Here is a 24,330-nt window from a genome sequence, read left to right as displayed (position 1 = left end):
TGTTATGCGATTTAATGTGTGCTGGGTATCAGAAACAATCCTACTAAATAGAACCCGTGAAAACCGGAAACAACACATGGTCCGGATTTTACCCATCGTGACTCGCCACTCTAACACACACGATGAAAGAAAAAAAAACATTTCGCGACACGGAACTGAGCGAAAGAAGAACTCAAGTATAATTTGGAACAAGGCGCCTAGAAGTATATCCTAAGGTGGGCCAACTTGCTTAAAGCACTCTTCAGCCATTTTGGAAGTCTATTGTGTTTTGTTTGTAAACATACGCTAGTGCCGAAGCTCGCTCCTGATCAGTCTGTCTCTTTCACGCTTCAAGCAAATAATTCCCCTTCTGTTTTCGTCCGTGCTATTTTCATATACCGCTTCCCTAACCAACTTAGTGACGAAACGGATTCACCTTAGGATATACTTCTAGGCGCCTTGATTTGGGAGAGAGAAAACCAGGTGTATGGCACGATTATCGCTATCTCACTCTAACTACCATCACCGCCTATCTCACTATCCCTCTGCTGTAAAAGTTCATCATCGACTTCACGATATGTCAGATGGTGGTAAATTGGTAATTCGCGATGACAGAAAAATAGTGTCGACGTCTGGTGGCGACTTCAAATTTGGGTCCCAAACTCGTTAGTGTAATCTCTATCAGATTAGAAGACACGAAGCCGGTTTTTAAATTTTAAAATTTGAATGAAAATGTTCACATCATGTTATTTAATTACTTGAGGCACGTATTTCTGACTTTCATTCAACCATATGGCTATACAAATTCCAACATTGTTACTGATTTTTTTCACTATAATATAAAGTCGTCTTCATAAACAATTTTCGTATGAGACTTTTTCCCCACCTGCAAACAATTTTTTTTAATTTTAATAGAATACTAATTTGATATAGAAAAGCTAATTTTCATTCATAATTTTAATTTTGAAAACGTTCATTCCGTTCAGCTATTCTTTGACGCTCCCCTAAACTAGTAAACGAAGCTCAATGGCGTCAACGCGGATCGCTGTTTTGAAGAAAACAAATACTTTTGATGTTTGAGATGATGGCCCCAAAAACATGGCGGGTGTCATACAGCTGGAGAAAACAGAATAGATGCACTTAGCTTTGTAGAATCCATCTTCACTGACGCAAAACTGATTCTCATTCTCCGCTCACCGCTCCCGCTCCGACCTTCTCAGAAAACTGCTCCGCAATATACGCACATCAAGCGCTTCTATGCATTAAATTTCAAGAAATAGACGCTTTCGAAACAGAACACTGAAACGCAAAACCTGGATCTGTTCGTTCATCGCACTTTGTTTAAACTCTCAAATTCACAAAACTAGAGAAACATTTCCAATCGGGTGCCTCCAATTGTACACAAAACCACAGTCCTCCTGCATCACACCACAGACACATCAGGAAAAAAAACAAGAAGTGGGTTATATCTGTGGTATAACCGCAAGGGTGACGTAGGACTATCGTTGATTTAGTGATCATTTGTTTTTAGTTGCATTAGAATCAATTCTGAATGAATGAATAAATGAATATTTGGGGGACTTCGAGAGCGTTACGTTGGAGGCACAATATTCAGCAAAAGAAGCAATCACACAATAGTTGTATAATACATTGCTTGTATTGTGATATGATTTGCATTCCATTTCCAATAGACAAAATATCTGTTGCATCAAATCAGTCTACATAATTTTTGCGTTCGCTCATCCTTTCTCACAACACCCATTTCTCGATTGAGAAATTGTTGAGTAAACATCGTTTGCCAGTGCGCGTAGAGCGGGGATTCCTTCTTAAAATTCATTGCACCTCTAATAAATTACCGAAAGACGTGGTCTTACGTTAATCGCACTTGATTGAAAAATCACAAAACCAAATGTATTCGATCACAGCAGTATTATATGGATAGAAAACATTAAAATAAACTCTTTCGCTTGAATGTATTTTTCAATTCCAAGAGGAAATGGCAGATTATTTTTCAGCAACGATGACATCTTTCCGGAATCTTCTCGAAGCTGGATGGCAACCAAACGAAAATAGTTCCACGCGTGTATGTGCTTGTGTGGCGGCTGCTCCGATGTCTCAACGGAACCGTTTTTCGATGCTGATACTCTTTTGGTCGCCTTTCAAGTCATTTTTAACACAACTGCTACCAAATACAATTTTACACTTACACTTGTGCTAAATTTTTTACAAAACACGATCGGTCATTGATATGAAATTTCATGAAGCAACCAACATTAAAGCTCCAAATTTAAATTTCATTTGCTATAATTAATCGTATCACTCACCTTACTTGCAATTCAAAATTGCCCCCGACTTGCATATATTTGCAATGCCGATTTCCCTCGGGCACCTTGGTTTTGATGTCCCTGTTAGGGAACAAATTTCAGTGAGAACAAAAGCTCCTCTACTTTAATGCATTTGCAATGCCAATTTCCAGTATGCATTCCAGTACGACATTAAAGAGGTTGGTATTCCCCAAATGATTTTTTGGCGCACAAACTTAACGCCTGCTTCGCAATAACGTCAATTTAATACATTCATGCAATGTCTAAAGCACCATCGAAGCCCTTATGACGGAAAACAAACAATGTTTACTGCTTGGGAAAAGACTGAATTATGCCACACAGCTTGTACTCTGCTGTAAAACCCATCGATGCGAATTCGCTGATGAGTTTGTCAAGAGCACCCGTGTTCACCACCAGCGGGGGAGCTGGTTGCTGCCTGGGTAACGGCGTTTACATTTTCGACCGACGCGCCGAAGTCGCCTACTTCGCTGTTGTTCGATGCGAAGGCTCGGTTCAGTGCAAGCGCTTTTCACTGCACCAACATCGCGTGCATCATTAGATGACGCTTGCCTCGAAATATTTTTGCCCCCGGCCATGCGTTGGTTTTTTGCAGGGCTCGAGCCAGCCTTCCACACACTATGCGAAGCGTCCAATTTATGACGTGGAAAGAAAAACACACGATACGAATAACGCGAAAAACGACACGACGATATCCAAGTTGAATTACCACTGGTGGGGTCTAATCATAGATCGAAACGCAGCGAAAGCAAAGTGAACTGGATTGCTCAACAGTCCGATGCCGAATGAAAGTTTGCCTTCTTTCTTTGTTTTTAAGAGGCTTTAAACTTTGAAGTTCATTCGCCTCTAAACAGTTTGCCTCAGCGAGATCCAATGTTCATACTCTAGGCAAGTATTCCCCTTCATTCTTCTTCTTTTCCTTTGTTCACGGTGACTTCATATCCTACGATTTCCCCTTCGTTAGTCGTCGATAAGTTGCTCGTTATTGACAGCTCTGTTCGGTAAAGCACACAAATCGACTGAACAAATGTATGGGAAAATAGAAACGCTTAAAGTTTTCATGAATTTTAACTATTTACAAACCAAGGGATTCTAATGTATAACATATTAAACAAATCTTAGGGAATTTCCGATTCGTTTAGTATGTAAATCGCCAAAATCCGTTCGCGGCATAAATAACTTAACTTTATTTCATAAAAACGTGACCTGTTTTCTGATTTGACACCCTTAATGAAAGACGTAGTTTTACGTCAAAAACTTCGAGAACAATGCTTGAGGAGTGATGAAAAGCGCAGATCGAATCATATTTCTCCGGATTCCACGTTGATTCAGAAACACGCTCGAGGGATACCTTGTATTCGATCTATTTTTGTAATACGCGTTCGCGGTTAATCCGCACCGAGGATCAGCCACTCGTGGATAATCGGTGTTCAACTGTATATTGTTTAGTTATATGTCTTTCTTAGTTTATGAGTTAAAACCTATCTTTCGAAAAACATAAATTTATATACTGTAATTTGAAATTTGGTATAAATGTCTACATGCTATCATCTTTTTTTTCTCTAGGAGCCTTCTCATTTGGGTCCTGTGCAAAATTCAAATCATGCACTATAATGGAGTTTATTGAAAATGCAGTCGAACACTCGCGAAGCGGTAGATATCTTTTCTTCTTACATCGGCGACCAGAACATGGCCCTCTACGTGTGCAATTGACGAAACCCGTCTCCAGATTTAAGTATGTACAAAGTTTGCAGCACTTATGCAGGTATGTCATACAATTTATATTTTTAACTTTTTATATTGTAAATATTCTTCTCTTAATAGCATCTCATATATAGGGGAAGGGTGGTAAAGACGAACACTTTAAGTAAAAGTTTATTCTTTCGTGAATTAAAAAATAAATAAATTGATAGTTTAAGTCTCTTTTTATATGCAAAAAATTTTGCAAAATGAATTTGTCTGGCTTCTTTGAAAAAATAAGAATGAGTCGGGAAAAATTGAAACTTGAAGAGAAAGATGGACACCTGGGGTGGGAAGGATGAACACTATCTGAAAAGTTATACTTCGAAATTCGAGTCACGTGTTGGCGATTGGTTTTCATGGTTTTTGGCATCTTACGCTCTTTGTCATTGGAAGCCTTTATCTTCTTCCGATTGTCAACATATACCGGTCAGATGTTATATCTGTTGTTTTCTCAGCTTGACGTTTTCTCTTGGTAACTCGTAGGGTAACCATTTTTGGCATTGGCAACATAGCTGACGGTGCTTGCTATTTGAAACAATGGCTTTGATTTGCTTTCTGGTTTGAAATGCACCTCGATATCTTCGGTATCCACGCAGGCGCATGCATCATAAGCTCCGTTAAGGATGACATGCACTAAGTGTAAAAAAGACGGGTGGGTAATGTCGGGGACACAACCGGAGTGACGTAGGACTATACAAAGGGGACAGCTTTTGCTAAATATATATTTTAAATATATTGTTTTATTTCCTTCTTCTACGTGAATACCTACCTATCTAACTGAAAAATGGATTAGTTCACTGTTTACTCTTTATGAACATGTTGGAGGTTCTGAGAAGAACCTTTGATGTTGTGTTTTTGCGTTTTTTTACAAACTTTATCAATTTTTTCTCACTATCTTATAGTTGCTTCTTGATATTTTTCTGAAGGCTATGTACTTATTAAATGTTCAACGCCGGGCATCATTTGGCGTATGCACATATCGTACAATCAAAATGATGGCTATGATAGGGAATGCATAATGGTCCTCAGCTCATTCACTATCATATATTTCACTATTGAGCACATTACCGTAACTTAAACTGTGGTTTCGGAGACGAATGAATTGTAAGATTTGTAGTCTCCGCAAACAATGTAAACAAAAATGAAAAAGAACTAAGGTTTTGTAGACGAACTCTACGATCTGTCGATAAATAGACGAGCTATAAGCGTTCTGAAAAACCAACCGTGAATACGGATGACCTTCGGATAAAAGTCCTTTAGAATAAGAACAGAGCAGCAGGAAATACATAGCTCATCATGTTGCTCCTTAGTTATGTTTCTATACAATGCAGATGTAACGTCAGTCAATTTTCAACATCAGTTATCAACCAAAGAATGCAGTTCTTGCTACCGAGAAAGTTAGTGAATGCCATCCTGCATACAATGTGTTGTAATTTGAAGCCACTTTCAATTCGGGAACCATGCATGGGTCTATGAAAGCTGAATGATCAATTTAAAAGACCCCAACCACCAATAAGTTCAAAAACAAGCATAAACAAAATAAATCAGTTCATATTATATGTCATATTATGTCACTTTAGAATGCATTGGTATTGTGAATAACTTTTAATAACTCTTCTTCAAAAGGTTTAATGGCCCTGAAAAGCGCCGTGTTTTACGGTGGCTGGTTTTGTCACCAAAGCAGTCTGTATAAACAAACTTTTTCCTTCTTCTACCTGCTGCCGTTATGCGATTGCGTTTGCCACTCGCTGCAACTGCCTGTTGTCTTGATGTCCACCGAACCGAATGTGGTCTGTTCTGAATGCGGGTTTTCTTATCGTCGCGAGCAGCTTTGCCAGCCAACTCGATCACTTCAGCGGCCGAAACTATATAACGCCAGCTAGGTGGACTGGTGCACTGGCCAAACGCTCTTGGCCTAGCTACCCTTGCGGAGAACTTCTCGATCACTGGAATGTGGAAATTTTCCAAAAGCATGGAAAAATTCTTTCGTTTTTCCAGTATTCAAAAAAGGCTGCAGGAAAAATGTCAAGAATTACAGAGGAATCGCCAGCCTTTGTTCGGTGTCTAAGTTATTTGAACTCATAGTTTTGGAATTCATCTCCCATGCATGCAGTAGTTACATCTCACATCAACAACATGGTTTCGTTCCCAAGCGATCTACCTCAACAAATCTGGTACTGTACACCTCATTCATCGCTCGCTCTCTACAGTCACGTCAACAAATTGATGCAATTTATACAGATTTCTCAGCTGCGTTTGATAAAATAAACCACGAAATAGCGGTCGCTAAACTCCGACGTCTCGGATTCCACGGCAACTTCTTGAACTGGTTACGTTCATACCTGACTGGCCGTGTGATGTCAGTGAAAATAGGTGACACTGTATCTTCTCCGTTTCCAGTATCATCGGGTGTTCCTCAAGGTAGTCATCTTGGCCCTTACATTTTTCTTCTGTACCTGAACGACGTTAACTTTTGCTTGGAGTGCCACAAACTCTCTTACGCCGATGACTTCAAGTTGTTTTGGCCCGTCAATTGTCTTAATGACGCAGTGTACCTGCAGCAGCAGCTTGACATTTTCGCTGAATGGTGTGATAACAATAGAATGGTTTTGAATCCAGAAAAACGTTCCATTATATCCTTCTCGAGGAAACGTTCATCTGTCGTTTATGAATATAAATTGCGCAGTGTGATTTTAAGCCGTGTAGTAGCAATCAAAGATCTAGGAGTCATCATTGACAGTAAACTCACATTCAAGGATCATATATCTTACGTCACCGCCAAAGCTTCTAGAACTCTCGGATTCATTTTTCGTGTCACGAAACAATTCAAAGACGTTCATTGCATCAAGGCACTCTATTGTGCGTTGGTTCGCTCAATTCTCGAGTATGCTTGCATAACATGGTCGCCTTACTATCAAAACGGTATTCAGCGCATCGAAGCGATCCAGCGTAAATTTGTTCGTTTCGCTTTACGTAATCTGCCCTGGAATGATCCCTCAAATCTTCCTCACTACGAGAACCGCTGTAAATTAATTGGACTTGATCTACTGAGCGTACGTAGAGACGTAGCTAAGGCTACTTTTATATCGGATCTGATTCTCACGAATATCGACTGTCCCGACCTTCTTCAAACGATCAATTTCAACATTTGCTATCGAAACCTACGCTACTACACTTTTATTCGTCTCCCTCACTCCTGCACAAATTACGGGCACAACGAGCCCGTAGCGAGTATGTGTCGAGTGCTAAACCGATGTTTTTCATCGTTCGATTTTCACCTGTCTCGCTCAACTCTCAAAAAAATGTTCCTCGTAGTTCTTAGACATTAATAAAATCTTCATTTAGACTTAGATTTAAATTAGATTTAGATATCATTAGGGCACTAATGTAAAGGCCTGTTGATATAATAAATAAAATTAAAATGAAAATGAAACTCCAGACCAACACGGTTCGAGCGGGATTTAGCCTTTCCTTTCACTTTTCCTCCTTTGTCATGTCCAGACATGGCTGCTCGTGTTGGTTTGTTGATGTGATGTGATGCGAAACGATGTGGTGTTTCGGTTTCGATGAGAATGATCGTTACGGAAAGAAGGAAGGAAGGTATTGTATTATAGAGACTTTAAACTTTTGCAGTTCATTCGTCTCTAGCCTTGAGAAAGGCTCTTTGAAAACTCTACTCTACTCTACTCCAGCGCTACCACCTCCGCCCTCTTACCTTGAGAAAGGCACTCGATCCCTCGCCGTCCAGCTCGTCCAGCAACGATGTTGTCCAGTCGGTGTCCACACAAAGAATGATCGTTACGGCAGTGGAGCGGGGATTTTTAAGCTGACTGGCTGGCTCGAGAATTACGTATGTGTGAGACTGCGACCAATGTTTGGTTTATTTTTTTTTCTTTTATCTTTCCAATCGTGCTTCATTCTATTTCGGTGCTGCTCTGGTTGCCCGTTTTGGTCGGTACGATTTGAGGAGCACAAAATGGACCAATAAAAAATGGGCACATAGTGCATTTGGACAATGCTTGATATTTCACAATTATTCAATTGTTTATCTCAAGAAAAATGAAATGTTATTCGTTGTGATAGATGCGTAGATATAATTCCTATCAATTGACGCAAAAACCTTTGCGATCTATTGAGAAATGCTCGAGTTATAAGCATTCCAAATCTTGCATTTTTTCCTACTTGTTCAGTGCCTAGATTTTCATTTCACCCCCTATATCTTCCGGTTAGACGTAGTCCTACGTCAAAAGTAGTGAACGATTCGGATCGCATCACTTGTCGTGGATATTGCGGAAACTCATTCCATATGATTTGCGCAAAGGTAGATTACGGTCATTGTGAAATTTTGGGAACCTACGATCGAAACATTTTTAGGATGTGCGATGGCTGCTCGGATCTATTTTCCAATGAACACTTTCGGAATATTACGTCTCGTTTCACTAATGAAAATATGACAGATACATCGTCCATCAAATCGCTTAAAGAGAACATTGATGGGCTGAAGGATGCAGTTGGTGTATTATCAACCATGATAAATTCTAAGTCGCCTACCTCTACGCTCAATGCACCGAAAAGAAAACGCGAAGCGATAGGTTGGTGAATAAGCCTATCAATATTCGAGACACTAAAACTGCATCCGAAGTTGTCAAAACTGTTCCTCCGACGGCGGAATTGCTGTGGATTTATTTATCCGCTTTTGAACCGAGTACTTCCGAGAATGACATCGTTAAACTAACTAGAGATTGTTTGAATTAAGCGCTGATGTAGAACCAAAAGTGATCAGGTTGGTTTCAAGAGACAAAGATCCTGCCCCCTTAACCTTCAAGGTCGGTGTGAACAAATCTATTCGAAACGCTGCTTTGTCGAGAGATGCATGGCCGGAAAAAGTGTCTTTTCGCGAATTCATAAACTACCCGCAAAACCAACGAGTCGTGCGTATTAAACTACCTTCGGAGGTGGGGCCAATAGCGCCAAAACCAGTTACTTCGTGCTTCAGTTATCGTCCCAGAACGCAATGCCTGTAGCACTATGGAAGCTCCTAGTCCTCCCGACCCAGTCGCGCCTGCAGCTCGTACATGCCTTCTTAGTTGTTCTGGTCCTGTGGTCGAGGATTCGGCGCATTCAGCACAATCTACGGCGTAATTCAAGACGATTCTGGACGTTTGTGAAAACAGAACGGAAGGAGGATGGGCTACCATTGGAAATTCACATGGGCAACAGAATTGCCTGCAGATCATTTGAAAAATGCAAACTCCAGGCTGAGCATTTCAGAAGTGTTTTTAACGATCGCTCCGCTTCGTCGATCCAGATTGGAGATGCAATAAGGGATCCCAGATTATTTTTGATTTTGATATCGCTACGATTTAATCAGCCTTTGTCGAATCTGCCATAAAAAACTGAAATTTTTCAACGCTGCCGGTCCCGACGGAATGCCCTCCTGCGTACTGAAGAATTGCTCTTCTGAATTTATAATACCGCTGTCTAAACTGTTCAATATCTCGGTACAGCTGGGTGTGTTTCCAATACGTTGGAAATATTCATTTATGTTCCCGATTCACAAGAAAAGAGACAAGCAGGACGTCGAAAATTATTAAGAGATCACATCGCTTAACACCTGTTCAAAGATATTCGAATTGATAATCAACGACGCATTTTATTTGCTTGCTGCAAAAATTATATTTCTGCTGATCAACACGTATTCTAAGTTTCTTAGAGATCTGTCTCAACGAACCATGTTCCTTTCGTTTCGTTTTGCCTCAGGAATATGGAACTAGGAGCGCAGGTGGATGTTATGTACACCAACCTCAAGGCTGCTTTTGATAGGGTTGATCGTAACATACTACTTGCCAAACTTGAGAAAATTGGAGCATCTTGAAGACTCACTCGTTGGTTCAGGTTGTACCTTACGAACCGAAAACTGTGTGTGATAATTGTAACGGATCTCTCGGAAAAGTTCACCAACAACTCAGGAGTACCTCAAGGCAGCAACCTCGGACCGATGCTGTTTTCTATGTTTTTGAAAGAGATTGGGTTGATCCTCCCAATTGGTAGTCGATTGTTCCATGCGAATGGCGTAAAAACTGTTACGACAGTTCGGGAAATGACTGACTGCTTGCGACTACAGCACTTACTAAACACTTTCGATGAATGGTGCTTGAGAAATTTCCTTTCATTAAGTGTTCAAAAATGCAACGTCATTACATTTCACCGATAACTCAAGTCAATAACGTTTACATACATGATCGATCTTTATCCTTTGCTATGTGTAGAAAAAATACGTCATCTCGGAATTACGCTTGACTCAGATTTAAAATTTAAGGTGAAGGTGGAAGCTAGCCATTGTAGTAGTATAGGTAAACCCACGTGTAAAAATGGGGTAATAGTGTTTGTGAGAGAAGAGCGAAGCACATGTAAATAGATCAATTCACTTATCAGACTGTGTGGCGCTTCATTGACACTGACAATACTGATTATACGCGAGCGTAACATGAGCAAATTTATAACACATGCGAATTGGGCCTCTTTTGATATTAACAAGTTCTTCCGCATGCTGATAATTCCTGCATATTTTCCTTCGTTGGTCGTATTGTTTTCACATATTCACGTTGGAGAGCCTTAACTCTTCTCTTCGTTGACCGAGACATTTTGATTGAATGTAGTACTTTTCCGTTTATTGTTTTTGAAAGCATAGGCAGCCGTGGCAGTGTTCCGAGCTCTGCAATACAATTTTTTTACCCAATGTTGAAGTTGCTAAAACTTACATTATAGACCCATTAAACGTAAAAATAATGATTGTATTGATATCAACATAATTTTATTCTATTGATTTTCATGATATGAAACGCTATGACTCAGGAATAACATTTTATTGAGTGGTTTTGATAGATGCTTCGATGATGTTGTCTGGCATCAGTCGAAAAAATAACGATGCTTTCACCAATACAAACAAAACCATTGTCGAAGATTGAAAAATGAAAATTTAACTTTCAGAGCACTTGCTCGAGTTTTCCGACGTTGTTCACTATACAGTGCGACAGCAGATGAAAATTTAATATCTTGTGAGTAATCGATTAGAGTTTGGCTGATATTACTTCATGGGAAGTGTGCGAAAATGATCATTTTCTCCACACTGTTTCGCAAAATTATTGATTTTCGGGCGAAGGGTGAGGGAGGAAGATGAAAGAAATGAGCGCCATTGTGGCAGCCATTTGTGGCAAGCTTCCACCTTCACCTTAAACCACATTACTCGGGCATAATATCCAAGGCCAATAAACTTCTCGTATTCATATTCAAAATTTCCGATGAATTTCGCAGAAAAATAAAGTTAGGACAAAAAATAAGGTGATTTTCGTAATCTACGTTTTATTTCCTATTTTTCTACATAATCGCCGTAACGTTCGAGGCATTTTTCATAGCGTGGCACAAGTTTTTCTATTCCGAGCGCGAAGTGCGTAGCGTCCAACTTTTTGAAGAACGATGTAACTGCGTCACGAATTTCTTCAGTGTTATCGAATCGTTGACCGCCGAACGCCTGTCACCGTACTATTGTGAAATTTTGGACCGATTGAGAACTATTAAGAACAAAAGGCTAGGTTTATTGACGAAAGGAGTGTTCCTCATCCACGATAATGCGCGGCTCCATTCTGCTCGCGTAACTCAAGAGCAATTGAAAAAAAAAATTGTAAGGAGTTGTATCTAGGACACAACCGCATATTTTCGACGTAGAACTACGCAATTATATTATGCAATCCACTTGTTTACCACTTCGAATATTATTTTAGAATGCATCGAAATTTTTGGAATAGATTATGTTCTTCGTTACAAATAAGTTTGATGAACGTCCTTTTACGTTTGATATGATTCCTAGGATTACCAAAATATGTGAACGGAAGAATTGTCAAACGATCATTGTATTCTACATTTCCCTCTGAAATTATTGCACATCTCATGTTTACGTAGTTCTCGAACCGCGAAAGTTCATTTACCTGTAGTATCTGAAATGACGATTCCCAGGCTTCTCAGTTTAAAAGTACGTTTTAGGGAAACATATTCCGGTCTGCACAACGACAAGCGAGTACAAAAGTACTCAACACCAAAAAATGCCCCGACTTGTATGTATTTTCAAAGTGGATTCCCCAGGTACATCGATTTTTAAGTCTGTGTTAGGGAAACACAGCTCAGTGGAAGAAAGATACCCCCGACTTGCATGTTTTGACAAAGCGGATTCCCCCAGGCACATCCGTGTTAGGGAAACACAGCTCGATGGGAACAAAAATACCCTCGACTTGCATGTATATTTGCAAAGCGGATTTCCACATGCACATCGATTCTGAAGTCTGTGTTGGGGAAACCGTAAATCGGGCTTGGCAGTTAGAGCGTTTAAATAACGATTGAAATTTTAAAGTTATTCAATTGTTCATCTCATGAATAATAATATTTTATTAATTGTGATATACCCGTAGAAATATTTCCTATCAATTGATGCAAACATCTTTCCGATCTGTTGAGAAACGTTCGAGTTATAAGCATTCGAAATACGAGTAGGGTTAGCACACAAATCGGCAGAACAAAGGTATAGGAAAAAAAGAAGTTCTTCCAGTTTTCATGAATTTAAACGATTTAGAGATTAGCGAATTGTAATGTATAGAATATCAAACAAATCTTAGAGAATTTCCGATTCGATTGGTATGCAAATCATGAGAATTCGTTCACAGTGAAAATATTTATTAACGTTAACTTTATTTTATAAAACGTGACCTGTTTTCAGATTTGATCTGACGTATTTTTTTCTATTATTGTGACTTTCGTGAATGTCGGGAGTGATAATTGAACTCGTGATCTCTGCGTGAGAGGTATGGATGTTACCACTACGCCAGATCGCCTCCATGATCTGACGTAGTTCTACGTCAAAAATCCAAATGGATTGTGTTCGAGCATCCTCTTTACTCCCCAGACCTCGCCCCTAGCGACTATCACTTATTCCCAGTGATGAAACAGGCGTTCGACGTTCAAAGATTTGATAACACTGAAGAAATTCGTGACGCAGTTACATCGTACTTCAAAAAGTTGGTCGCTACGCACTTCGCGCTCGGAATAGAAAAACTCGTGCCACGCTATGAAAAATGCCTCGAACGTTACGGCAATTATGTAGAAAAATAGAAAGAAGATTACGTAGATTACGAAAATCACCTTGTTTTTTGTCCTAACTTTATTTTTCCGCGATTTCTGAGGCACTGAAACTTATTTTTGAACGACCCTCGTATATATTAATTTCTATATTTTGACCATCATTTGTTTTATGTGTTCTTTTCAATGTATGATGTAAAAATGTGCGGGTTTTTACGTCATTTTGGCTTTTTTTCACCATTTTTTTAATATGACAACATATAGTCAGATGAAATAAAGATTGTATAATGTCGTATTGTCTAATAAAGGTGGTCAACTAGTCATTGTAGATATCAAGGTCCATGTATCCCGATGCATTGTTCGAGATTTTGATCCCATATGGAGCACCTTTCTTCAAAGCTTCAAGCTTTTCAAGCTTTTCTGAGGAACAGTGGAAGATGCTCACATACATATCAATGCGGTTACTGGTTTTGTCAACATACGCGATTCGACCCCATTTGCTTGTTTACTACTTCCTTTTTACTTTTTAGAGTTGCAGCCTTAAGTTCCTTCGAAGGGAACTAATATCAAAATAATACTGTCATGATCAACAATTTTATTTAACACTAGCTGACCCGGCAAACTTTGTCTCGCCCAAAATCTATTTTTCGTTATCACATTCACGTTTTTTTACTAAGCGCTCGTTCATAGGTCCAATCGCAGAACTGTTCACTGATTAGAAAATATACCCTTTAAAATTACCTTTTACTATAAAATTCCTAGTACTTCTACCAAAAATCGTCATTATAATATCAGATTATTTTTAGTTCAAGATTTTTCAACCACTTGCAAATAACATGTTTCTCTGTTACATGGAATAAATGTTTGATACAGAATATATGATAGAATAAAGACAGCCCTAAATCGGACAATTCCTTTCTCGAGTTTTGCTCTTATCAACACTTTCGGTGATCCATTTATATTTATATAGATAGATGAAGATATAGGAGTGCGTTTTATCACACTAAAAAAATAAAAAATTCAATTGTCGTGTTTGGTCAAATATGTGTATTATTTTTACGGGACCCCCTCTCCATTTCAGACGAGGGAGGGTTGTCATACCATCATAGAAACATTTCTCATCTTCAAAAACCTTCACATGCCAAATTTGGCTTCATTTGATTGATTAGTTTTTGAGTCATGCAGAAATTTGTGTTTCATTTGTATTGTAGCCTCCCCTTAGAGAGGAGGGAGGAGTTGTCGAACCACCAGAAACGTTTATCGATCCCTGAAATCTCTATATGCTAAGTTCAATTCCATTTGTTTGATTAGTTCTCGAGTTGTTCAGCACCCTGTGTCAAACCACAATAAAAAACATTTATTGATCCCTAAAATCTCCATATGCCAAATTTGGTTCCATTTGCTTGATTAATTCTCGAGTTATGAAGAAATTTATGTTTCATTTCTATGGCAGCCCCCCTTTCTAAGGGGGAGCTGCCATACAAATGAAACACAAATTTCTGCATTACTCGAGAATTAATCAAGCAAATAAAACCAAATTAGGCATATGGGGATTTTAGGGTGCAATAAATATTTCTATGGTGGTTAGACACTGCACCCCCCTTTCTAAGCGGGAGCTGCCACACAAACAAAACACAAATTTCTGCATTACTCGAGAATTAATCAAGCAAATAAAACCAAATTAGGCATATGGATGTTTTAGGGGTCACAAAACGTTTCTATGGTGAATCGACACTTCTCCTCCCTCTCTGAGTGGGGCTGCCGTACAAATGAAACACAAATTTCTGCCTAACTCAAAAACTAATTCATCAAAGGGAGCCAAATTTGGCATGTGAAGGTTTTTGAATATGAGAAATGTTTCTATGATGGTAGGGCAACCCTCCCTCCCCTGAAATGGAGAGGGGGTCCGTAAAAATAATACACATATTTCAACCAAACATATTCCAACCAAAAATGACAATTGAATTTTATTTAAATGAGATAAAACGCACTCCTATATCTTCTTCTATCTATATAAATAAAAATGGATCACCGAATGTGTTGATAAGAGCAAAACTCGAGAAAGGAATTGTCCGCTTTAGGGCTGTCTTTATTTTATCATGTTTTTTGTATCAAACATTTATTCCATGTAACGGAGAAAAATGTTAATTGTAAGTGGTTGAAAAATCTTGAACGAGGATTGTGTCTGAAAATAATCTGATATTATTATAACGAGTTTTGGTAGAAGTACTAGGAATTTTACAGTAAAAGGTAATTTTGAAGGGTAGATTTTCTAATCATTGAACAGTTCTGCGATTGGACCTATGAACGTGCGCTTAGTAAAAAAACGTGAATCTGATAACGAAAAATAAATTTTGGGCGGGACCAAGTTTGCCGGGTCAGCTAGTAAGTCATAAATGGCTGCGACAGAGACCTTATTAAACCCTTTAGCACAAACCGCAGATGTAGCTTTCGGCATTTGGAATAAGTATTGTGATTACGCTTCAAAAACCGCCAAGTCATTATTTTCCAGTCATCTGAGTCGATTCATTGAACGAATGCTTTAGTCCATTTTTTTACTTTCGTCATGGTAATCCCATACAATATCCCCTCTAGGTCGAGGAGATGTCGCACTGGCTTTTGCTCCTACTACTGACTGAAAACTGTCGGAAGTGGCCTTAGCTATGGTGAAATATTGAGATTTTTGGGGTGCCGTATGAATGTTGTTCTTGAAATGTTGTAATTCAACGCAGCTGTGTTTACAGAGTATCCTCCCTTCACAGTTTTAACAGCTATGGACAAACCACCGGATGGTAGAGCTGGTTTGGCCATGATATCCGATTGCTCCAGTGAACGTAGTTAGTGCGCATCTGTTAAGATAAAGAAAGAGGAGATAATCAATTTGTTTTCAGAACAAAGTGTTCGTCTTTCTTATCGGTGGGGTGTCCTTATCCGACTTGATTAGTATTTTTTTTATCAAACTTTCTGTAGTGAAAATAAGAAACGGTCGGTTTACGATCGACATAATCGTCTATCTAAGGAATTTTTCTTCGACTATCTAGAGTCTAGAATGAAGTTGATGATCCTGTAATATTCAGAATCATTTTGCCTCATTAAAATAGCTGCAACAAAAAATATTGTTATGTATCAACGTTTTTAAGTCAATTTTTGTCTTCTATTTGCAGGTTTGTTATACACAAAGCGATTAAAAGGAAAGATTTCATTCAAACACTGCCATTACCGAGGAGGATGCTGGATTATTTAAACTATAAAAACTGTTTTTCGGAGCGCATTGAAATTGACATGATATCTCATTCCGGACAGAACGCAGAGCAACTGTAATATGTATAGTGTTTATGAATAATTATATGTAATGCTCATAATGTAACCTAATCGAATATTTGTACATCAATTCGCGTATGTCATTTTTTCGTTCAGTAACCAAGAAATGATATTAAAATTACAAATAAAATAATGACTGGTTTTGTAATATTATACGCAATATTTATTGACAAAATTGAAAGAAGATTCAATACGAATGAAAGCGGGTGGTAGCGTCACACATGTTATGGCGAGGGTTTGAGTCGATTACCGTTCCGGCCGGGTTTTTTTTGCAAAGTAACACACCTGGTATGATTGTAAACATAAAAATAATGAAAATTCTTTACTGAGCAGCTGACCCGGCGAACTTCGTTCCTCCCACAATACATATTTTGATTTAACAGATTTCGAACACTCGTCTCTCTCTCTCCTATTTTTTTTATGAATTCAATCTGTATCCGCGGTCGATAATAGAAAAATGCCATTATAATTTCAATTAGTGATTGAATGAAATTCTTCAAATGCAAATGAATTCAATATTTTCCCATTCATTTGCATAACCTTTAACACGTTGAGTTGACATTCAGCTTTTCTTTAGCAAAACGATAATCACTAGGACTCACAGTTACTAAATAAGGAAATAAAAAATAACATGGGTTTTCCCGGATGTTTTACGAAAGGTAACTACTTTCTAGTCAAATTTTTGATTGTATTCTTTTTATGCAATAAATATCTTTGGGAATGGGGAGTGGACAATGGCATCCTTAAAATACTCTTGATGCGGACTGAATAGAAAGCGCAGCAAGAACAATCTGGAACTTAACGTGTTAATGTTTTTATATTTTGACGTAGGATTATGTTTTTCGGGAACATATTGGGGATACAAATCGAGAAGCGAAAATCGACCACATCGTGAAAAAAGTCCAATTTCAAACGGTTTTTGCTCAGTAATTTCATGATGGATTGATGAGATATTCACATCAATCGATTACGGCACTCCATAGCATTTGAATAAATTTAAATACATGTCATGAAACTAACTATCGAGCAATAAAAAAATCTAAACCGTTATCCAAACGGAAACACCTCATTCTGATTGGTTGAAATCGAAGACATTAGCTTCCTCTTTTACTCACGATTATTGCTCAGTCTTTATCTGATAGATTTACGAGTTTTCAATCATTTTGGGCACTCCACAACAATTCATTACAGTGAAAATGGTAAAAAAAACATATTTTATGAAACTAGAAATTTCAAAACCAAGGAAACCGGCAATACATGCAATTTGGGGCATCTTTTGTTCCCACCGAAATGTGTTCCTTAAAGTGGTATTCTAGTGTAATGGCACGAATTTCGGACGATTTTCCAAACTCCGAAAAAATAAAACAAAGGAAATTTTCACCCTCCATTATATCATTATTGATTTATCTATCTATTAACAATAAAACAAAAATTGAATGGAAAGAAATTATTCATAATTAGAATAGCTTCAAACTCTGGTTATCTGAAACAAAAAATATAGGAAGTTATGTCCAAGACATGACAACATTGTTGACGTAGACCTTCGCTGTTCTTTTGTTCAAGTCGCTTGTTAATAACTTCGGTCATTATTTTAGGATGCAGTAAAATTTTACAAATAACTGTTTAGTAGAATGGTTTGGTTGCCCTGAAATGTTTTTTCATTGTAGAATCAGTTGACAATAATTGATTGATGATTCATTCTTACCCTCACAGAACAAAACACAAGCTAATCGAATGTCGCACTTTGTTTCATGTCAATGCATTAAAAATTTACCTAGAACGCTATTCCGATGGCCTTTTTCGCAATTGACAATTGACAATTGACTCGGCTACAGGCGAATATATACTTGTTGCGCCAGCACAATTATTCCACATCTCATAATTACACCAATCTCTCTTTGGCACCGAATGGAAACAACAACAATGCCAATACTTGCAAGTATCAAGTATCTTGCTACATGGTATTTAGTATTGTCTCAGTGAAATCGCACCTCTAGACATCCAATCAGCACCCAACAAGCGTCCAACATAGCATGCATACAGAGCCATACATTGTAGGCTTGAAGCGACTAAGAATATGAACGCTTCCCATCATTTTGCGCTATTCTTAAAAGAAACGCTTCTGTTAATATCACTGGCTTCGAAAAGAGTTTCATTACTTCCTCATGCTCGAGATAAGCTGTTATCCTTAGTGGAGAAAGATTTGCTACTGGCAAGTGAAAGCCAAATGCATACAAAATTCTAGAACGACATTTACTTTCTATGTGACCAAATGAACGAAATAAATTCTGTCTGTTAATCTCAATAACCTCGAAAAGAGTTACATTGCTTCATTATGATCAAGATTAGCGCAAGTGCCATTCTTGTTGAAGGCAGTTTTGCGATTGACACGCGATCCGAGATAACTCACAACATTCCAGCACACCATTCACTATGGTTTAGCTTGATATTGTGGCGCACAAACTTAACGCCTGTTTCGCCATAGCGATCCAACAAGTAGGAAAAAATGCAAGATTTGGAACGCTTATAACTCGAGCATTTCTCAATAGATCGCAAAGGTTTTTGCATCAATTGATAGGAAATGTATCTACGCATCTATCATAACGAATAACATTTCATTTTTCTTGAGATAAATAATTGAATAATTGTGAAATATCAAGCATTGTCAAAATGCACTATGTGCCCATTTTTGATTGGTCCATTTTGTGCTCCTCAAATCGAACCGACCAAAACGGGCAACCAGAGCAGCAGCGAAATAGAATGAACCACGATTGGAAAGGAAAAGAAAAAAATGAACGAAACATTGGTCGCAGTCTCACACATGCGTAATTCTCGAGCCAGCCAGTCATCTTAAAAATCCCCGCTCCGCTGCCGTAACGATCATTCTCATTCAAACCGTACACCACATCGGTTCGCATCACAACACATCAACAAACCAACCCAAGCAGCCATGTCTGGACATGGTAAAGGAGGAAAAGTGAAGGGAAAGGCAAAATCCGGCTCGAACCGTGTTGATCTGGAGTTCCCCGCAAGGGTAGCTAGGCCGAGCGCGTTAGTACCAGTGCACCAGTCCATCTAGCCGGCGTTATATAGTTTCGGCCGCCGAAGTGATCGGGTTAGCTGGTAAAGCTGCTCGCGACGATAAGAAAACCCGCATTCGGAACAGAACATATTCGGTTCGGTGGACATCAAGACAACAGGCAGTTGCAGCGAGTGGCGAATGGCAAACGCAATCGCAAAACGGCATCAGGTAGCAGAAGAAAAAAGTTTGTTCTTTATACACACTGCTTTGGTGGCAAATCCAGAACAAGGCGGCATCGAGGGCGTTCGAAATGGTTTTTTTCAAAACCACGAGTACTAAGTTTTCTAAATTTGAACCATTCCATAAAACAAGGCGCTTTTCAGGGCCATTAAACCTTCCAAAAAAAATGGGTGGGTTATATCTATGATATAACCGCAAAGTTGACGTGGGACTACCTTAGCTTAGTAATCATTTGTTTGTTTTGATCAAATTGAATTGAATGAAATTGAATGAAACAATACGAATTGAATTCAATATATTTGCGTTGTGAGTAAAAAGTTCGAACAAATGCCATGTCTCTAGTGTCTAAACGATTTTACCATGTACAGGTCGGACTCGATTATATACAGACTCGATTATATAGAGACTCGATCATATGTGATTCGATTATATATAATTTTGGACTCGTTTACAGTTTGGATTTTTTTTTATGTTTCAAATATGACTCATTTCAAGAAGAACTCTAACCTTTGAACGTTAAGGTGTAATTTAAGTGGCTATTATATGTACAGTGCGGTAAAAATCGTGTTTTTTGAAGATTTTGTTTGAATGTTCACCAGGAATTGTTTATATCGATATTGCAGCCAAACTAAGAAAGAAATTGGGTGTCAATAAACAGACTGTAGAGCGGTTAAAAAGCTTCAATTTAATTGATAGAAACAATCTAGTTAAATATAAATTTTAAGGATGAAATTAATAATAACACATTAAAAATTATTAACTTTTAAGTTTTTCACTTCCAAAATGTTTCACTACTATATCCTGTACTAAATTTTCTCATCTTTCAAATGAAAGCAACAGAATCGTCTTCTGTAGCGTACTTTGTAATGTAGCGTCAGTTTGAGGCAACAGAGTCCGAAACAAAAAAAAGTTCTATAATTCTGTCATTGTTGAAATTCGAACATATGCGTAGAAGGATTTTTTTCATCAAATATAATCGTCTATCACCTCCTGAGAGAATTTGGATAAATTTATTTTTTTCATGTGAGAAAGGTGTTTTCTGTTTATATACAGGATTCGATTATATACAGTAAAAAGAAATCAGAAACTGTATATAATCGAGTTCGCGCTGTACCTAAGTTTAGAAGACCGTATTAGGGAAACGCGCTCTAGTCTGCACAAAGGCAAGCGAGTACAAAAGTACTCGCAGTTTGCATGTATTTGCTATCCCAATTTCTCTAGACACCTTGGTTCTGAAGCCTGTGTTGAGGAAACATATTTAGTCGGAACAAAAATGCCCCCGATTTGCATGTATTTGTAATTCCGATTTCCCCTCGCTCTATGGATTCGAAGTCCGTGTTAGGGAAACACATTGCAGTCGGAACAAAAATGCCTTCGACTTGCATGTATTTGCAATGCCAACTTCCCCACGCTCCTTGGATTAGAAGCCTGTGTTAGGGAAACACATTTCGGTGGGAACAAAAGTTCCCCTTACTTTCATGTATTTGCAATGTCGATTTCTCCAACGCTGCTTGGTTTTGAGGTCTGTGTTAGGGAACACATTCCGGAGAGAACTAAAGTTCCCCAACTTTCATGTATTTGCAATTCCGATTTCCCCAAGGCTGCATGGTTTTAAAGTCTGTGTTGGGGAAACCGTAAAGCGGGCCAATCAATACGAGGCAGTTAGGGCGTATAGATAACGCTTAACATTTTACAGTTATTCAATTATTTATCTAATGCAAAATAACATTTTATTAATTGCGATAGACGCGTAGAAATATTCCCTATCAATTGATGCAAACATCTTTCCGATCCAGTAAGAAATGTTCGAGTTATAAGCATTCGAAATCTTGCATTTTTTCCTGCATGTTCAGTGTTTATGTTTTCATTTTACCCCCTATATATTCCGGTTAGACGTAGCCCCACGTCAAAAGAGTTTAGGAAATACAGTTCAATGCTTTCTAAAACAATATCCAAAATAATAATAAAACACAAATTGATTTTTTCATAATTTGTTTGCCAGGATATGATGAGTATGTGAATTTGGCAGTTGTTCTGAGCTTATTGATTTTCACCAATTCTTAAATTGCTTCTAGATTGAAAGTACAGTAATTTACACTTATCTCGACATTTAGCTAATTGGTCGGACCAGTAATGCGACATATTTAGTTGGACATTTTTGTAAACATAGAGTTCGGGGTCCAAATTATTACCCCACATTGAAGGTCGACACTGTACCACTGTCATCGCAAATGTTCAATTACAGGTTAAAATTACCTCCAATCCGATACTGAGTGGTGGTAATGCGACGTGCCATTGAATGTAATTTACTGTAAAATATGTCACAAGCTGGATGGGAAGAAATTTTCCAACTGTGAAAGCTGTGGCGAGTGGCAAATGCAATCGCTAAACAGCAAGGTTTAGCCGAACAAGATGGGGATATCGAGTGATAACAAAACAATAAACTCTTTAGATTGAAGATAATTTTGTGATCCTGAAAAGGACCCTTTTTAGCCTGCATGTGAATCCAACGAGCGAACAAATCGTAATGAATGTATTTTTTTGCCATCGCTCCCTTTTAACGTTCATTCGTTCGTCTCGTTGGACTCGCCTCTCTGGCTGAGTCTGTCGATTTGTCTCTATCCTGTGAGTGTGTACCGCTAGAGTATAAAACACGCGGACCCCAAAAAAATATCTTATTTTCTTTCAAACCGTAAACCCGTGTGGTTGTACGGCATCGGCATCGTGGACGTAACAAAGGAGGACAAGTTAAGGGAAAGGCAAAGTCTCACTCGAACCGTGCAAGTCTCCAGTTCCCTGTTGGTCGCATTCACTGATTGCTCGGCAAGGGTAACTAGGCCGAACGGATTGGTGCCGGAGCACCAGTATACCTAACAGCGATTATAGAGTTTCGGCCGTCGGAGTGCTCGAGTTGGCTTGCAAAGCTGCTCACGACTATCAGAAAACCCGCATCAAGAACAGAGCAGCTTCGGTTCGGCGCTCATCAAGGCAACAATTAGTTTCAGTGAGTGGCAAAGTGTTTCTCCGGCACGTCGCATCAAATGTAATTTACTGAACAACATGTCACAAGCTGGATGGGAAGAAATTTTCCAACTGTGAAATCTGTGGAGAGTGGCAAACGCAATAGCTAAACAGGAAGGTTTAACCGAACAAGATGGGAATATCGAGTGATAACAAAAACACAACACCAAAGGTTCTTTTCAGAACCATCAACATATTCATAAAGAGTAAACAGTAAACTATTCACGTAGGAGAAGAAAATAAAACAATATATTTAAAATATATATTTAACAAAAGCTGTCCCCTGTGTATAGTCCTACGTCACTCCGGTTATGTCCCCGACATTACCCACCCGTCTTTTTTTTTTTTTTTTCAAAAATATATATTTTTATCAAGGCTCATATGGCGTTAGCCTCACGGGGCCGGGAGTTCAATACTTTGACAATTTTTCTTATTATCTATGTTAGTAATATGTAACCGATTACTCGCGGTTGGCTCGAGGTTAGTATTACAAGTGTTTTCGTAATTCGGATGTTGCTGTCTCCAATGCTCTGTACGTGTGCCCGACACGGGATACTTCCTATTGGGATGCAGCTGACCCTTAATCAGCAACGCCCCCCTAGTCTGTACCCCATATCTAGCGTGGTGCGTCTTTCTCGACTCGAGGAATCCAGGATAGAATGGTCACTAACCGGCGCAATCATCAGTTTATGTAGAGTTGTCATGTACAACCTTTGGCTCTTGTTGAATGATCAGTGGACTGCACAACCTTTGGCCCGTGTATCTGTAAAGAGCGTGTGTATGTATTGCCGCGACTAAGTAAAAGTTTATCGATCGGATAGGAGGGATATGAAACGGGGACACAACGAAGGAAACATCATTAAACGTTGACATCGGCGTTTCTGAGGAACAGGTATAGATGAAGCAGAAGATCAGGATCACGGCTACCTAAGATATCCCGGACGGGGATCTCCGATTGTCTGCCTTGTGCTCTCAGTGCTCTAGAGAGCTGAGAGCGAGCAGTAAGGAACCGGATACACGACCAGACAACATGCTCGATGTCGTGGTAGCCATCGCCACAATCACAAAGATTGTTTGCTGCGAGCCCAATGCGATAGAGATGCGCGTTTAGGTTGTAGTGATTGGACATAAGCCGAGATATCACGCGAATGAAATCACGACCTACATTCAATCCCTTGAACCATGCACTCGTCGAGACCTTAGGGATAATCGTGTGCAACCAACGACCGAACTCATCTCCACTCCACATGCGCTGCCAACTTACGAGCGTATACTGACTAGGAATGTGGAAAAATTCATTATAAGCAATTTGCCTTTCAAAAAGTGTGCCTTCTAGAGCGCCCACCTTAGCTAGCGAGTCCGCTTTCTCATTCCCCGGAATCGAACAATGAGAGGGAACCCATGCGAAGGTAATCCTGAATAATTTTTCGACCAAAACACTCAATAGTTGTCTTGTTCTAGTTAGGAAATAAGATGAGCGTTTATCAACCTTCATTGAGCGGATTGCCTCTATTGAGCTGAGACTGTCTGAAAAAA

The 24,330-nt window shown here is 38.9% G+C and overlaps 1 protein-coding gene across 3 annotated transcripts in view; it reads left to right on the top strand.

Moving 5' to 3' along the window:
* The window catches only part of LOC129761119 (uncharacterized), a 78,266-nt gene extending 61,602 nt beyond the window's left edge, over positions 1 to 16,664 (top strand). The window contains exons 6-7 of one of the 3 annotated variants that reach the window (XM_055758828.1): positions 3,888 to 4,086; positions 16,355 to 16,664. In XM_055758828.1, coding sequence (XP_055614803.1) covers positions 3,888 to 4,086; positions 16,355 to 16,511 — 356 coding nt within the window. In that variant the 3' untranslated portion in view covers positions 16,512 to 16,664. Of the gene's footprint in view, positions 1 to 3,887; positions 4,087 to 16,354 lie in introns of those variants that run through there. The other 2 variants (XR_008740434.1, XM_055758835.1) reach the window with 2 other exon arrangements.
* Positions 16,665 to 24,330: the final 7,666 nt, after the last annotated feature.

This window comes from Toxorhynchites rutilus, chromosome 1, assembly GCF_029784135.1.
Source record: "Toxorhynchites rutilus septentrionalis strain SRP chromosome 1, ASM2978413v1, whole genome shotgun sequence".
In the NCBI taxonomy this organism is placed as follows: Eukaryota; Metazoa; Arthropoda; class Insecta; order Diptera; family Culicidae; genus Toxorhynchites; species Toxorhynchites rutilus.
The sequence above is the reverse complement of the archived record's forward strand: the minus strand, read 5'-3'. Positions and strand labels throughout refer to the sequence as shown.